Here is a 17,896-nt window from a genome sequence, read left to right on the forward strand (position 1 = left end):
GAAAATGGTGTGAACTAAGTTGACCGTAAGATGACCCTGTAATTTGGGTGTGTGCTGAACCCCACCCCCTCTGTTGACGTGTATGCTGTGATGACATATTCATTGCAGCTGCTTTAACACAATGGTAGAGGAGCTAAATAGTCGTCTGCAGTGTGCAAGTTATGAACACAATGACATAACATATGCTACGTGTGCCTCATTATGCTGTCTGTATATGACATCAAGCAAAAATTGACCTTTTCCTAAACAACTATACATTTGTTAGTGCAAGTTATGTTTGTAGGCCGTTGCATGCAATATATTCGATGCATGATTAGAATAGGCAGTAATGTCGTGTTTGTAGGAATAAAATAAATAATATACACATTTATATTATACATATTTATGTTCTGTACCAGTAGCTAGTAATAATTTCTCATTAGCATGTGTTACACATGTGTGCTACCCTGTTGTTCCCCATCTTCGCCCACCATCAATTGCTTCCACTGCAGCAATGCTTTTTGGGAATTCACATTTAAATGACCACGCAATGGCACGTGGTATATTAGTTACTGCTTTTAGTAGGACTACAACATATATGTCTATTTTGAGATATATATATATATATAGAGAGAAACAGACATATACATATATAGATGTAGGTATGCTTATATTGTGAAGACAGTATAAAAAGCAGCGGAAATATGTTAAATAACTGTAAGAAACGACACGCCTAGTACAGTAAGATTTCTCACCTGGTGGAAATTGTGAGGGATAAATTCCGATGTCCCGGTCACCGGCCAAACCCTCCACGACGACGGGAAGTAATTTTCCCCGAAGCAGCTCCTCCAATGGAGTTAAGATCAGACGTTGTGGTGGCGGGCCACCTCCAGTGCCAGAAGCATGCACGCGTTGGTCTTGTATTTTCTTTTTCAATTTTGACCTAATATCGTCAAATCTTTTGCGACAATTCAGCTTGTCCCTGACACGATTCCCACACGCATTGACACCAATTATTATTGTGTCCCACATTTCATTTTTGCTTGAAGAACTTGTCCGCGCTTGAAATACAAACAAAATATATGACGTTAAATCATAATAATAGAAGCACCAGTTTCCTACACTGCTACCTGTTCCTAGAGATAGCAAACATGCTGTTTTAGGTGTAATATGTGAAGCACATGAGCATTCACTACTAAACCTAGACATGTAAGCATGCTTGCATTAATATTGTATGCAGTTATCGCAAATTGAACGCCTGTGTTTAGTTGTCCTTGAAACGCATGATAAAAAGCTGTGTTTCCACAATAATTAATATAGACAGATATTCTGTACCCATATTTGCATATTAACAAAACTCACATGACCTAGGATCACATGTATTTGAAGAATAAATGGAAAGGTACACTTACCTACTAAATGTCCATAGAGACTGTCATAGTGCTCCAGAATCCCAGTGACAAGAGCTCTATTTTCCTGGTCATTGAAGCGAGGATTACGTGGCTTCTCCACACGTTTCTTCCGAGCAGGTTTAGGCTCAGAGCTTGGCTGCTGCTGACTGGACTCTCCTTGTTCCAATGGAAGAGACTCCAAAAGCTGGCCACCAGCAAGCACGCCACCACCAGACACCCCATCAGCAACTGAGCCACCAGCAGCACTCCCACTCCCACCAACAGCACTCACACTCCTAGCACCAGCACTCCCACTCCCACCAACAGCACTCGCACTCCTAGCACCAGCACTCCCACTCCCAGCAACAGCACTTGCACTCCCAGCACCAGCACTCCCACTCCCAGCACCAGCACTCCCACTCCCAGCAACAGCACTCCCACTCCCAGCAACAGCACTCGCACTCCCAGCACCAGCACTCCCACTCCCAGCAACAGCACTCCCACTCCCAGCAACAGCACTCCCACTCCCAGCAACAGCACTCGCACTCCCAGCAACAGCACTCACACTCCCAGCAACAGCACTCACACTCCCAGCAACAGCACTCACACTCCCAGCAACAGCACTCACACTCCCAGCAACAGCACTCGCACTCCTAGCAACATCACTCCCCTGAACAGTACGTTTACTCTGACGCGTACTCGCACGAGTAGCACTACCACTCACACCAGCATCACTCTTCCCACGCTTTGCGGGCATACTTACAGCACTCACAAAAAACAGAAAACAAATGTACAGCCAATCACACGAAACACTTCCACATAGAAAACAAGACAAATATGTAAACAAAACAACAAAGGACAAAGCTTTCACAATACACAACAAGTCTCTCAGTCAATATGCAAATATTAAATCGCCCAGCTCTGTGCGTCTCTCTCTCTCTCACTCCCAACAACACAGAGAAAGATTAACAGTACACGTTGCCTTTAAATATGGCGCGCTATCCAATACATGCTGGCTTCGCCTGATTCAGCAAGATTTTTGATTGGCGAACGTAACAGAACCCCGCCACGCACGCCGATACACCTGTGTGTGATCGGCAAATCATCGTGAGAGTGGGCGGAATTGTTTTCGTCTTGATTTTGAAGGGATTCGGCACTTACTGCATATGGATAGGGAAAATCGCCAATAACATGACTAATCGGTAAGCTTGCCGATTTCACATATTCGTCGCTTACTGCATGAGGCCCTAAGTCTGACAAATTGATTGCTATCCTAAAACAGAAATACAGGAAGGCTCTACAAGAGGTTCATACGCTCAGCACAGAGGTGCAAAACTCACGCCTGGAGGGCCACGGTCTGAACACAGAGCTGGGAATGTTGAAGCAAACCCGTGAGATTGCCCTAAGTGAGTTAGAGACTGTAAAGCAAGAAAATGAGAGTCTGAAATTGGAAAATTCAGATTTGACTGACCAAGCAGAAAAAGTAAAGAAATAGTTGACTCAGGAAAAATTAGAAGTGCAGGAAGCACTACAGAATGCATTGATGCACGCTCAGAGCCAGCACCAGGAAGAAATGGACGCTCTGAGAGCAGAATTGCGACATGTATGCACAAAACAGAATTCTCTCATGGAGGAACTTAACGTTTTGAAAAAGGAGAAAAGCATTAGAATAATTCAGAAGCACTGCAAAGCTCTTATCCAAGGATGAAGGGAAAGAGAAAATTATCGGCGTAAACGCGCCGCAACTATCATCCTACAGGCTGCCTACAGATGGATGAAAATTCGTCAGTTCGATCGCCGGAATAAAGCAGCCTGTGTTCTTCAATCATTCTACCGTGCCCTCATGGTACGAAACAGGTTCCTCATTATGAAAGGAGCAACTATAAAAATCCAGTCTCTTACTAGGATGACACAGAACAGGATTCGCTATCAAACCCTGAGAAATGCGTCACTGGTTATCCAGCGGTACTTCAGCCTGAATAAATGTAGGCCTCAGGAAAGAGAGGTCCAAGACTACATGCCTGCCGGCTGCAAAGGTAAAATGCCACAGGGTACAGCCGGAGTTAGTGAGAGCCCCATCAAGGTGAAGGTGCTCCAGGTAATCAGTGCTTCATCTTCTAAGTACCATATAATTGCCCCAAAGGGAAAATCCCAAATCTCTGAGAGTGATGGTCGTGAGAAAATACATGGCAGTAAGAAGTACCATAAAGGTTCAAAGGTTGCAAAGAAAAAGCGACGAAGGTCAACGCTGGCCTTGAATTTTTCCGGATCTCGCCACTCTGGGCCACAATATAAAGACAAAGACTATCCGGCCCCAGAGTTCCGTCAGAAGCTAAAGAAACAGTCCAGTCATTTGCAGGTTGCTGCGGGTGTTGAAATGAAGTCAGAAAATGTAATGGACTGGAAGTAAAAAAAAAAAAAAAAAAAAATGTTTGGGAATGACCGATTTTTATGTTATATGAGTGTACTATGTGACTTAACTTTGCAAATAAGCTAGTGTAGTTATGCTATATTAGGCCTCTAGAATAAGCATTTTGAAATATTGCAATGTTATATTGGTTCTCTGTGTTGAAAATGTAGCTAAACTACAAATTAAGGCCTGGGACCCGCTGCGCTCGTTGGCGCGGGCGGCAATGTAGCGAGTTCCCCACCAGCAGGGGAATCCTCGCGAGCCGGTCCCGGTCCCCACTGGCTGCACAGCTGACTACACGCTGTGGCGCGTCAGCCGCTACGAGACACCACAGAATGGTGTTTCCAAGCGTTGACGCGTCACGTGGTGTGGCTGTGAGCCAATGGGGAGGGGAGGCTGCGGGAGGAGGAGAGGCTTCGGGGAGCGGGGAGGAGTGTGGAGTGAAAGCAGCGTGAGTGCCTCTCTGTGTGTGTGTCTGAGTGCGTGCGTGCCTGCCTGTGTGTGTGTATGTGTGTGCCTGTCTGTGTGCGTGCCTGTCTCTGTCTGTGTGTGTGTGTACTGCACCGACACACTTTATACGACCAAATACCCGGTATGTACCTGGCAGATACCTGGAATGCGCCGCTCCTCACCTCTGACAAGCCCCGTTGCATTTGCCTTCCCAGCCTGGGTTCATGCCTGGCTGATGGGCGGCTGATCTGTTAAATGATAATGATTAGGATTTAATAGGCTGCAATGCTTCGCGTGTCTACCAGATGGCATAAATTCATGAATTGTAATGCAGTATATATATATGTACTGTGCAGTATTGCAGCCAGCGGGAATAAAATGCTTCAATCCCTGCCGGAAAATAACTCAATGAACTCGGGCAGAAAACAGTCACAAACCTCAATACACCCGGGTATACCCGAATTCGTGGGACTAGCCGAGCTCGAATAAAGTGTGTCGCCAGTGTATGAGTGCGTGCGTGCCTGTCTCTGTCTGTGTGTGTGTGTGTGTGTGTGTGTGTGTGTGTGTGTGTGTATGAGTGCGTGAGTGCCTGCCTGTGTGTGTGTGTGTGTGTATGTATGTATGTATGTATGAGTGCCTGCGTGTGTGTGTTTTTTTTACTTACCTGCAGCCCGTGGCAGCCCGTGGAGGGAGGGGGGGGGAAGAGTAGCGGGTCCCTCCGCTCAAGCCACGCCCCCCCCTCCCTGTCAATCCTCCCACTCCCGCCCACCTCCCGCTCCGGCCCCTCACGTCATGGCCGCGCCCCCTCACGTCATGGCCGCGCCCCCCCCCGACCCGTTTGGCCACGCCCCCCCCGCTCCGAGAAAAGTAGCCTGTAGACCGCAGATCGCGGTACAGCGAGTTGCACGCGCCGCCGTCAAGCAAGCCAGCCGTGCGGACGCGTGCAACGGGACCTTAGCCTAATATACAGGGTTGATGGCCCTTAAGATTACAAGGCTGTAGTATAAGAAAAAAAAATAGTGGTAGCTTACAATATAGAAAAAAAAAATGCCCTTTTCGGTTGGTAAATATATGTAACGGTATTTCTGAACCGGCCTGACCCACCCAATCTCACATTGGCCCCTGTGGTCTAACCGGCCCCCATTACAGTGTGGTAGTGTCTGGTGGTGCACCTGTTGGCAACAGGACTCCTGAGTCTCCCGCATGAAGGTGTGTGGGGAGGACCCGTCCAGACAGGCAGCTGAGGTAGTGTGCTGAGTCTCACCTAGTTCCAGTGCAGCGCCTCCACCTCATCAGGGTCCCTGCGTCCGCATGGGGATGGTCCTGTTGAGGAACTCCTTCGTGGTGCTCCTCTCTGTACATTCACCCCACACATGTACACGAGAGGGTTTGTGATTGAGAACATCTTTATTGCCTGAGTGGGCTAGCTGCCCCTCGCAGTAGATTTCTAGCCACTCATGTTCAGTCAGTGCCTCCCTTTAAAAGGTGTACTTCTCCTTAAATAGGGATTCCCAATCCCCGCAGGGATCTCTGCCCTGTGCCAGGTCCCTGGACACAGTCGCTTCTTCAGTTACTATAACATAACCATCTGCTAGAACTTGCACTTAACTCATGACTGAATAGAACTCCCAAGACTACTAGAACTGGACGCAGATAGAACTCTGGCAGAACTAACTTTTAGACACAGTGCTGTGCCTTATGTACACTCTGGAAGCTGACACACCTCTGACATCACTAACCATGGAGTCAGAGCATGTGACCACTCCCATCCATACACAGGGCACCCCACCAGGGTGTGAGGGCAAACCTCCATAATTACTGCTGGCATGCCCACAACTTACCAGGCCTTACTGTCAGCAGGAGAGATGACTGTAGCCATTTTACATGACCGCTACATATATAATGAGGTTCATATTCTAGAGTAGAAAAACCCAGGGAGGTAATAGAAATTGTCTGGTTTTGTGAATATATTTAGCATATCCTGGGTTGTAAGAATGTGTGCTAGACACTTATTTTTCAAAATAGTTCCCTAATAGAGAGCAACAAAATATGTTTGCCAAGTATAGTCTCTTATGACGAAACCTATTGTCCATAATTGCCGTGGAAAAAGTTCATATTCGTGTCATGTGAATACTTAATATTGTACTGAGTAGTTAGCTCAAGTATTTCAGGTAGGACGCTCACCCCAGTGAGGTCCATGGCCGCTCACCCCAGTAGGTGTGAGCTGGGGAGGGGGATATGTGACATTGTCCAAAGATGTTAGGCAGCTTTCTGCCCCATTTTAGGTCAGAAAGTGCAGGAATAGTTCAAAATGATCCGTTCCACAGCTTCCCATTAACTCAGGCCGCTGGATGGAAAATCCAGACCACAGATTACAATGGCTCTAGTTCTCCCTCACCTGCTCTTCTAATCACATGCACAGGTATTTAGAGCAGAGAGGTTTTTCATATCACTCTCTCTCCTTAGAGCCTGGAGGCTGGGGGTATCGCTGCTCCCCAGAATCCAGTTCGGGGTGGACGGCCCCTCCAAGTATCACAGTACCAGAGGATTTGCCTGGACACTTGGGACCGAGATCCCACCACGAACAGATAAGACAAAAAAAATGTTTATTGCTGTTGCTAAAAGACTGTGCTGTATCTAGTGACCCTAAATAACAGAGCATTGTTTTAAGCTGGGGAACCAGGTTAGTTGGCCAGCAGCTGTTAGAGAGACTGATTCTGATGTGTAGTTAGATCCCTGAAAGGGATAGGATTTTGTTTATATGATTTTGGTTTTATTTCTTAAAAATAACAGTGTGGGAAATACTGTAACACTGAAATGAGTGAACTGCTGAATGAAAGTATCTGAGTACCTCTAATCTACACTTGTTAAAGCTGCAGTACCTTACTTGGATGAAAATAAAGCAGGCAGAAGCCTGAGTTAAGCAGCATAATACTTTGCATGATCCTGTTTTTTGTATAAATAACCCTAGAAGACTGTGTCGGGAAGAACCCAGACAGACGTCAGCGCTACAAAAGAGGGGCGTTTGTCACAATATATATATATATATATATAAATATATATATATATATATATATATATATATATATATATATATATATATATATACAGGCAGTCCTCGGTTATCCGACACAATGCGTTACTCAAAATGGCGTTGTAAAGCGAAACGTTGTAAAGCGAAACACGTTTTCCCATAGGAACACTGTTTAAATGAAAGGTTCCGTTCCTGAAGGCATTTTTAACACTAAAATACACCAAATATTTTATGCAGGCAATAAGATATGCAGCACACACATAAATTATATAGTGTATATACTGTATTATATATATAATATAACATAATAAATAATATATTATATAGTATAATATAATATTATATAGTATAATATTATATATATACGCTCTTACGAAGCTTTGCAACGTTGTTTATGTGAATGTGTATATATATACACACATACACAACGTTGCAAAGCGTCGTAAGAGCGTTGGATAAGCCATTTTGGCGTTGTAAAAATGAATATAGTTATGCATTGCATAGCGTTGGATAAGCCATTCGTTGTAAAGCGAAGCGTTGTAAAACGAGGACTGCCTGTATATATATATATATATATATATATATATATATATATATAGAGAGAGAGGAGAGAGAAAAGAGAGCGCACGCCCCATAGTGTGTAACTGTATATTTAATAAAGGAAATGGAGGGGGGAGGGGGGGGGGAAGAATCGCACTCACAAGGATAAAAAAGTTAAAAGCGTGTCGTGAATAAATCACCACCATCCGGCTCTTTGCTTTTCTTTACTTTACTTGTCTCTGATGTCGCTATCTGGATTCACCCTTTGAAAAAGTTGCCCGAGAGTGACGAAACGCGTCAGGGAGCGTCATCACGCATCACGTCACGGACATTGCGTCATTACGTTGCGCATGAACAGGCCGGTTCGTGTGTGTAACAGTCACAGGCCACGCAGCTGAGAGATCTTCAGAGGACTCCATTTAATGCCGGTTCCCTTGCTCCACGCTTGAGTCAACATCCTGATGACCACGGATCGTGTGTATCCAGATAGCGACATCAGAGACAAGTAAAGTAAAGAAAAGCAAAGAGCCGGATGGTGGTGATTTATTCACGACACGCTTTTAACTTTTTTATCTTTGTGAGTGCGATTCTTCCCCCCCCCACTCCCCCTCCATTTCCTTTATTAAATATACAGTTACACACTATGGGGCGTGCGCTCTCTTTTCTCTCTCCTCTACAGATTTTATAGGATGTGGTTCATCCTTCGAGAGCAGCCGGAGACCCCCTGTATTCAAGGCTAAACATCTTTGACGGACTTCATCTTTAAAGGACTGGTTATCCACTTCTTTATTTCATTTTTATATATTTTATGGTTATACATTTTTAATATATTTTTTTTAAATATGTTTATTCACTTTTTGCACATTATAGAATGCGTTGTTTAAGTATTTAATGATTATGTTTACAAATCACTATATATCACTATCTACACGCAGGCACTGATATTAATTTATACACTATATATAATATTTTATCATTGCGTATATGCCCTTTGAGGCGCTGCTTTTTTCTGTTTGTTAGCTCATATATATATATATATATATATATATATATATATATATATATATATATATATATATATATATATATATATGTGTGTGTAGCCATGCATAATAATGGACTGCAGACATCTTCCCTGTTGGCAGTAAGCCCTGGTAAGTACAGGCCTGCCAGCAGTAGTTATGGAGGTTTTCCCTCACACCCTGGAGAGGTGCCCTATGTATGGATGGGAGTGGCTGCATGCTCTGAGTCCCTGGTTAGTGACATCAGAGATGTGCCTGCACCCTGAGGTATATAAGGCACAACACTGTCAAGTTAGAGTTGTTATTGCTTAAGAGTTTGGCTCCTGAGAAAGGGATTGCAGGATATCTTTGTGACCCTAGTGCTGTAACTAGTGGCACGAATATTCCAATCAAGCCTGTCTAGGCCACACTGTGTCCAGGGACCTGGCACAAGGGTGATCTTCCTATGGGGAGAGGGGATCCCACTCCAATTAGGAGGGCAGTACCTGGCAAAGGGACAGCACGGAGAAATGTGGGGCTAGAGCTGAAAGCTGCATGGGGCAGTCTACTACCTCAGTATCATCAATAAAGATGCCCTTGTTAAAGATACCCCCACTGTGTGAGTGTGAGATTACTCTACAGTGGCAGTCACCACCGAGAAGGAGTTCCTCATCAGGACCATCTCCCTGCGGAAGCATAGATCCTGATGAGGTGGAGGCGCTGCACATGATGTAAGTTGGACTCGCACCCACTACCTCAGCTACCTGTCCTTATGACATCCCCTAATACCATCAAGCGGGAGACTCAGGAGTCCTGTTATTTGCAGGTGCACCACCATACACGATCACGTAATGGGGACCGGTTAGACCACACGGGCCAATGTGAGATTGGGTGGGACAGACTAGGGGGTCCACCCGTTACATATATATATGAACAAAAAGAAGACAGAGAGCGCATGCCCAATAGTGTATTATTGTACATTTAATTGGAGGGGGGGATGGAGGAGGGATTAAAAACACTCACAAAGTAGATGTGAATAACAAGCAAATTGTGATAAAAATCACCACCGAGGCAGGCACCGTCCCGTGTCACGTCGGCAGTCCAACAGGAAATCTTCGAACGAATCACCCGGTAGCGTGAACGATCAATAAAAGTCCTCCACGCAATGTGGTATTGGAGTAGGGCCTCAATGAAACATCATACACGCTCCGGCCGTAAAGCGTGCATGTAACGTGATGACGTAATATCGTAATGTACGTCCCTGACGCGTTTATCTTTGATAAAGTTGCATTATTGTGACGAAACGCGTCAGGGACATATGTTACGGTTTATGTGTCTTTTTCAATACAAAAACTTGTGATCAAACTTACCAGAGTGCTGTCTCCTGATCTCGTGCTTCAAACGGTATCGTATGGTTTATATATATATATATATATATATATATATATATATATATATATATATATATATATATATATATATATATATATATATATATATATATATATATAGACAAGAAACAAACAGACGCCCAAAATAAGCCCTCTAGCATATCCAAAAATACAAAAATGTATTCAAGCAATATCACCAAAAACATTGACACAACATAAAGTTAAAATAACCTGAGGAAACCCTTACTGCCTGACATACGTCCCTATAATAATTAACCAGAAAAAGTGCAGAGCTGACAATAAATCTAGTAGCCTAGTACCCTGCACTTAAAAAGATTGATCACATAGGTTCTGGGGGAAAATGATTTTTTCACTTTAACCCTTGAGACATCGGCCGGTGTAAACTATATTAAGGTGAACAAGACATCCCCACAAAACCAAAACCACACCTAATGATAAAGAATGTAGGAGGTTATGTGATGTAGATATTAACCCTTGTAGGGGATGAATAAAATGGTAAACAAGATGTAACACCCCAATATAAAATAGATCACAGAAAAATATGACTAAGTGAGTTCAATAGCAATACATAACTGCCAACCCGCTATAAACATAAGATAACAAGTCCCAATCCGGATCCCAGATCAGTAAAATGTCCAGATGATAAACTGTAATGACTTGTATAGATAGCACAATTATGTGTGCACGAAGGCAGAAAACGCAGAAAACATGGCGGGGAGCTTCCTCTCCTGAACTCACAGACACCGGTAGCTGATGAATTGTAGCGCGGTATACAACAGCTGGCAGAGCACAGGATCCTCTGGTCCCAGCAAGATACCGACAGCTTACAAAGTGCAGTACAATAAGCAGCAAACAGGTAACAGGTTCCTCTGGTCTCAATGGGCATACAGTCAGGACAGTCAGACCTCAGGGCACCTCAGAAGACACACAAACTACCCCAATGTACGTTTTGCCATATATGAAGCTTTTGCAAGTGGTCTGCCAGAATATGTTCTGTCAGGTATTTAAGCTGAATTAGCTTGAAATTGCACCAATAGGGGGGAAGTGGGAGGGGAAGTGGAGCAGCTGATCTGAATGCTCCTGTGGTATCTAATCACTAGGGAAAAACAAAATAACCCATGAGATCACACATAATATGTTAAGACTCACAAATTAACTCTATCTATATAATAACAGTTAAACCAATACATAAATAAGTGATTAATCACACTATATAAAGTAAGACTGCTAAAATATCTCAGGAAACCACCCTGAGTAGATAGAGATACACTGTATTAGAAATGATACTCGTAAGCCAACATTACAGTTCATGTGTCTTAAAAAAGACACAAATAACAGACAAAATTGACACAATTGTGTACAAGTGAAATATATATATAAACAAAACAGCAAAAAGAATATTACACCTAATAACTGAGCATGATCCACTGATCATAATTGCCCCCTGTAAGGAATTTGCTCCTGGGTTTGGTTGAAACCCATTCCTTACAGAACTATGCAGTTTCCAGGCAACTTCCCCTACATCCACAACCAATATCACTTGTGCTTGCAATCAATGCAGCTCTGTCTTTGTGCCCCACCATTGGAGGAATTCCCTTACACCCCTCTCCTTTGATTGGTTCCCTGCCCTTCTTGTACTGAGCTCTCCCAATGCCTCATTTCTGAGCATAAACCAAGTTGGACTTGGATGTAACTGTGTTTGCCACAAGCTACCTTGCCTTGTTCCGGAGACCTGCTGCACTCACCCCAGGCAGAGGTCTGCTTTCTGGTTCCTGTACTGAAGCGCTGAATCCCCAGTGCTAGTCTTGCCTTGTTCCTGAGACCTGCTGCATTCACCCCTTGCAGAGACCTTGATCATGGGCTGCTCCCACAGAGGCCATTCCCACGCTTCAGCTGCTACGCTGAAGCGCCTCGCACCAGGCTATCTGTTGCCTAACCCCAGCCTGGATATCGACTACTCTGACCCCGGCTTGTCCATGGATTGCCCTGCCTTCTCCAACCCTGAACCGGCTACGATTGACTACGAACTGCGCAATCCAGAACCGGCTTCGTGGTCTAAGGTCGGTGTATTCACATCCCCACCCTCAGCCCGCGGTCCGGTCTCGGTTTGTGGCGAGCATGTCCGTTACACCCCCACTGTGGAGAAGAAGAATTATTTTCATATGTATTTGTAGCCCCCTGTAAACAGCTCAGGCTATACCTCTCTTCCTTCTACTATGGTAAGTCCTGTTAAGATCAGGCGCCAGTAATCATTATGGGTTTTCCCCCATTATAGCCCTAACCCGAATGGTAAATGCCGGCCTGGACTCTGTTGCAGGCGTGAGCAAGAGGGAGGTTCTGCTGACACCAGGAGGGGAGGGGCTAGCGCTATATTTAGCAGCCCACTCCGGCGAGTGGTGGTTGTTCTTCATCCTTGCTGTGTGCCATGTTCCTTTCTGACTGATGGTCCTTTAATGAAGAGTTCGAGCGAGCAGAGAGACCAAGGGTCTACAGCTGCTGAGTATTACGCCGTGAGCCGCGAATCCTGCGGAACGGTCCGAGGAGTATCAGGAGACTACAGGCTCCCCGGCGCAGCATGCCGGTTGTGAGCGAGAGGAACCAAACCGATCAGCGTCTGTAAGTAGAGCTGATAGAATCATAGACTGGTGGACCAATGCCCTCACCCCGCTGCCAGGGGTGATGGGAATAGAAATCAAGACCCACCCCGAGAATAACCTCGGGGGTGGGCCACGGGGTATTGCCGCCCTAGCTCAGACCATCCTGTCGGCCGAGTGGGTAGTTGAGCAGGTTGTACTTGGCCCTGGTGATTGTTTTGTGGCTGCTGGAAGCCGTATCGTTGGGATATCGTTGCCCTGTCAAATAAAGAGACTGTTCTGCACCCGTAAAGACTGTGTGTGATTTGGAGAGTGTAACCCTGGGACCCGAGGGGTTATTCTATACCGGTCCTATCCCATTACCCTGGGAGTATAGAAGATGGAGGCGCTGCACTACTGAGATAATATGGAGGCTACCACCCCAGAAGCCCGGTCCTGGCTCCCCCACAACATCGCGGGAAGCTCAGGCCCTCCCACAGGTACGCACCACCACACCTGTAACCAACCCCCATGCATCCCTCACACTCCCTTAGAGACTGGGGGAGGGGAAACAGGGTTACATATTTAAACATATAACACCTCATAAAGATATACACATTCTCAGAACTAAGATTCTCATAGCAGTGTAATGATGAATAAGTACTAACCACTGTAACCTAAATGAACACATGGCAATGCCATCTACAAAAACATGGTGTAACCCATATATTCATTCATATATAAAGGGATACACAGGCGAAAATACTGTAAAGGCAATAAAGTAGCCAAACCAGAGTATCAGGGACACATAACAATGGCACCGAGATATAGTAACCAAATTGACGATGAGCCTGAAAAAATAAAGAAAGAAGCAAATATGGTGAGTAAGCTTGTATTGAGCTTATGCGCAAAAGATAACAGCTACTGCCTGTTACGGTAGACCAGGTCTTATCTACACATTAATACAGGGATTCTGGACTGAGCACACAAGTTGAGTAAAATAAATTGTAATTTATTTCTTTTCAGACAAACACACAAATCTTCACAATATACACTTGATAAAACACATAATGGGATGGGGAAATGAACTCAAATGTCCTTGGAATGAAACAAAGTCTCTGGGCACCCCTGCACGCATGCAAGTGGGGGCGCAAAATGATCCGTGTAGCAGTTCCTGGCTAGGGGCACAATTTGTCACCCCTATATTTCCGCCAAAAGGAGAAAGTTCGTTCAGTCCTTACAGGGTTAGTTCGGGAACCCTTAGCTCTAACGATTTCCAGAAGAGGGGGACGATCCTTGGATACGATATTATTAACCCCTCACACTCCGGAACCGCTGACGCAGGAACTTGGTCAAATCTTAGATGAATCAGGTGAATCTGCTAGGGACTTTCCAGCAGGCAGTTTTTATAGAGTTGAGGGTCCTATACCTAACATGCATAACCAATCCCGCCCGTGGGAACATTCCTCCCACCTATCCCCGACTTGCCAGTACTTTGGAAAAAAAGCAGAAGTTACATCCCGGTTTGCACGGAGCAGGCGCTAACCTCACACCTAAGCTCCTTAGCATACCGGGACCAACCCCTTACTTGGTGACACCGAGTCTGGGGTTTGGCCACCAAGTGTGACGTACCCATACTTTACTCTGGTATCTGGCACTTACAATATCCCGGCCATCCTAACACCTAGGATCGCTGAGGCTTTTCAACTCCGGACTTCTCATAGACATTGAGGCACCAACTCTGCAGGGTGCCTCTGAAGTACGGAAATGAAAAATCCCTCAGCTCATTCACCCTTAACATATTTGCATGCTAAAGGATTTTTTTCCCGGGCTGACAGGAAACTTTTTCTATCTTTACATTTAAAACCATTAGTACAATACAGTTTATTAATAAAAGTATGTTCTGCTTATGCAACGTTTGTAAACCTTATATGTATATGTACGGTTTCTTTCTTCCTAGCTGCACTCCAAAAATTTGATTGCTAGCTCACTCCTAGCGTGAATTAGCTACTTAATTGAACGGGCTGTGATGTGGTCTGCGGTTTAACCCAGTTCCCACGCTAATATACTTTCCCCCTTCAAGTTAAGGGGCTAACAAGATCGGTAGATACATTTTGACAGAAAAGTACTTTGGCTAAACCACAAACCACTTATCCAATTGACCTTGCGGTTGAGAGGTCTAGGGCTTAGAAAGTGATCCCTATACTTCAAAGCGGCCACCCATATATAGACACACTTCTTCAATCAGCGCTGGATTTAGCGCTAGCAACTACCCCTTGTGTCGCAAATACAATTGGCACAGTTCACATAAATTTTTCATACTGCAGCTATGGACTGAGCTGCAAAATGGGGACAATAAAGATGGTGTAGGGGAAAACATGGTCAGGGTCGTGAACATACAGTTAACCCCATCAGTCCCAACGTGATCTAGGGTTAATCAGCCAGGCATAATGCCTTTATTAGTGGCCTGATTACCCCCTATCGCCACACTTACAAACTAGCAGATGTTACAAGCATGTAGGATACATATGCTCCTCTCCAAACTGCAGTGTGATGTAGAGGATTGTCTTGACTCCACATGGAATGCTGAGACTCCGCACCGATGCCGGACACGACCGCAGCTGCCTCCTGTCTTTTCCTCCCAGTCCTACAGTTCCCGCGAGACAGAGGGGATGACGTCAGCAGAGATGTTAGGTCCGTTGACGTGGGGCAATAGGGAGTAATGGCAACAGCCGTACACTAGATAATACTGGTACGAAACTGCCGACACGAGAGATACTATAGAAGGCTATAATAAAGCTATGATAGAGATATCATAACAGCATTTCGTCTATAACAAGACTTCATCAGGGGTATTTCTGACAGTAAGCTGCAGAGTATAAATATATGCAGGTCCTACCTTTAATAGGTTAATTGACTAGCCAATAGTATATACCACTGCAATAAGTAAAAACTTAAATCAAATGGATCCAATAGATAACAACTACTTGAACCCATAATATAATGTAAAATACAGATACATAAATTTAATACAACAAATATAATGCAATCATCTTCAGTAAAAAATAAAAAATAAATATATATACATACACACACACACACACACACACACACACACACACACACACACACACACACACACACACACACACACACACACACACACACACACACACACACACACACACACACACAAAGAAAAAGAAACCCAGGAAGAAGCACTCAGATATTGCAAAAAATAAAGCAGATATGTAATAAAGATGATCAAAAAAACATTTTAATTAAACACATCTACAAAAAAAAACACCCCCAAAATAAACAAACACTTTAAAAAATGTTTTGAAGACCAACACACACAACTCTTCCTACACCTCCTATAATGAAACGGACTAAGAATAAAGATACACCGTACAGATCAATAAGAATAGGGCACAATTAAGCTATGAGTACATAAGGAACTTAGTTCCCAAATAACTCAAGACCTGACGGTTATCTAAGCATGTAACTGATAGCAAGCAGCCTGAAAAGTGTTCTAGTGTATCACACGGGAAATACCTCTGCATGTGCAACACAGTACAGCATGAAACATAGTTAAGTATACTGAAGGACTGCACACAATGGATATATAAATTAAATCCACAGAGAAAAAAACCTTATGCACAGATGAAACCCAATACAAACATAACGAGAGTGCCCGGAAAACAGACCAATTGGTCCTGCAGTTTAACTATTGAAAATCAGTGCAAAGAGGAGTGGTAATACTCAGCTTAGAAAAATGAAGATGAATGCGCAGTGTCCAAAAGCAGAGCCAGAAGTTCTCATATTGCAGAACAGTGGTAAGTCCATGAGATCAAAATGTCCATTATGAGGAGAGGGAGGTTTGCGTGTGGTCCATTCGACACGTTTCGTCACCAGACTTCTTCCTGGAGTGTGTTTATATAAAATCTATACCCTTTGTGTTTCCTCTATACAGCTTAACCCCGTTATAGCGCGGTCCTCGGGGGCCACCTGCGACCACCGCGTTATAAACGGGGTCGCGGAAAAAAAATGGCTGCCGAATTTTTTTTTTGTGGTGGTACTGTGTCCACTGGAGGGGGAAAGCTGAGAACTCTCCTAGCGTTCCCAGACCCGGTGTCGCAGCGGCAACAGCACACAGCACTTACCCGTCATCTGGCAGCTCTTCTCCCTGTCTCTGCTTCCTGCTTCCGTCTTGCGAGAGCAATCTCCCTTAAAGAGAGTGTGTCTCTGTGTGTGTGTGTGTGTGTGTGTGTGTATTTGACTGTGTGAGACTGTGTGTGAGTGTGTCAGTGTGTGTGTGTGCAGTGTGCTGTGAGTGTGTGCAGTGTGCTGTGAGTGTGTGCTATGAGTGTGCTGTTCAGTGTGCTGTGTGTGTGTCAGTGTGTGTGTGTGCAGTGTGCTGTGAGTGTGTGTGTGTGTGCAGTGTGCTGTGAGTGTATGCAGTGTGCTGTGAGTGTGCTGAGTGTGCAGTGTGCTGTAAGTGTGTGCACTGTGCTTTGAATGTATGCAGTGTGCTGTGAGTGTGTGCTATGAGTGTATGCAGTGTGCTGTGCAGTGTGCTGTGTGTGTGTGTGCAGTGTGCTGTGAGTGTGTGTGTGCAGTGTGCTGTGAGTGTGTGCAGTGTGCTGTGAGTGTATGCAGTGTGCTGTGACTGTATGCAGTGTGCTGTGAGTATGTGCAGTGTGTGCAGTGTGCTGTGAGTGTATGCAGTGTGCTGTGAGTGTATGCAGTGTGCTGTGGGTGTATGCAGTGTGCTGTGAATGTATGCAGTGTGCAGTGAGTGTGTGCAGTGTGTGTGCAAAAAACAAAAAAAAAATTATTTTTTTTAAATTCGGGGTCCACGCTCAAACCGCGTTATAAGCGGATCTGCATTATAGCTCCTTTTTCTCTTGTTATTAGATGTATTGTACATCCATTGGCGCCGCAATCATCTCTATATGTCACACTATTTTGTGATTTTTTTAAAATTGTCCATAGAAATAAGCTTTACTTTATTAGTCACTTAAAGAAACAACAAAGGGATAGGGAGTGATCACAGAACCATACTAATTGAATAAAGTAGTCAAATACATCAATGTGGTAATCAAA

At 44.5% G+C, this 17,896-nt stretch overlaps 1 protein-coding gene across 1 annotated transcript; it reads right to left on the reverse strand.

Moving 5' to 3' along the window:
* Positions 1-242: 242 nt before the first annotated feature.
* Positions 243-13,323, reverse strand: LOC142492449 (t-SNARE domain-containing protein 1-like). Its single transcript, XM_075595086.1, has 4 exons — positions 13,307-13,323; positions 1,392-1,666; positions 735-1,040; positions 243-250 (listed from the first exon to the last, which is right to left on the reverse strand). The coding sequence occupies exons 1-4, from the start codon at positions 13,321-13,323 to the stop codon at positions 243-245; spliced, it is 606 nt and encodes a 201-aa protein (XP_075451201.1).
* Between the last annotated feature and the right edge of the window lie 4,573 nt (positions 13,324-17,896).

Source organism: Ascaphus truei, chromosome 4, assembly GCF_040206685.1.
Source record: "Ascaphus truei isolate aAscTru1 chromosome 4, aAscTru1.hap1, whole genome shotgun sequence".
Classification (NCBI taxonomy): Eukaryota; Metazoa; Chordata; class Amphibia; order Anura; family Ascaphidae; genus Ascaphus; species Ascaphus truei.

Excerpts from the sequence above, each read along its gene's own strand:
- LOC142492449 (XM_075595086.1), bottom strand. Across the intron at positions 1,041-1,391 it reads TCTCTATGGACATTTAGTAG|CGCGGACAAGTTCTTCAAGC; the intron begins GTAAGTGTACCT and ends TTGTATTTCAAG.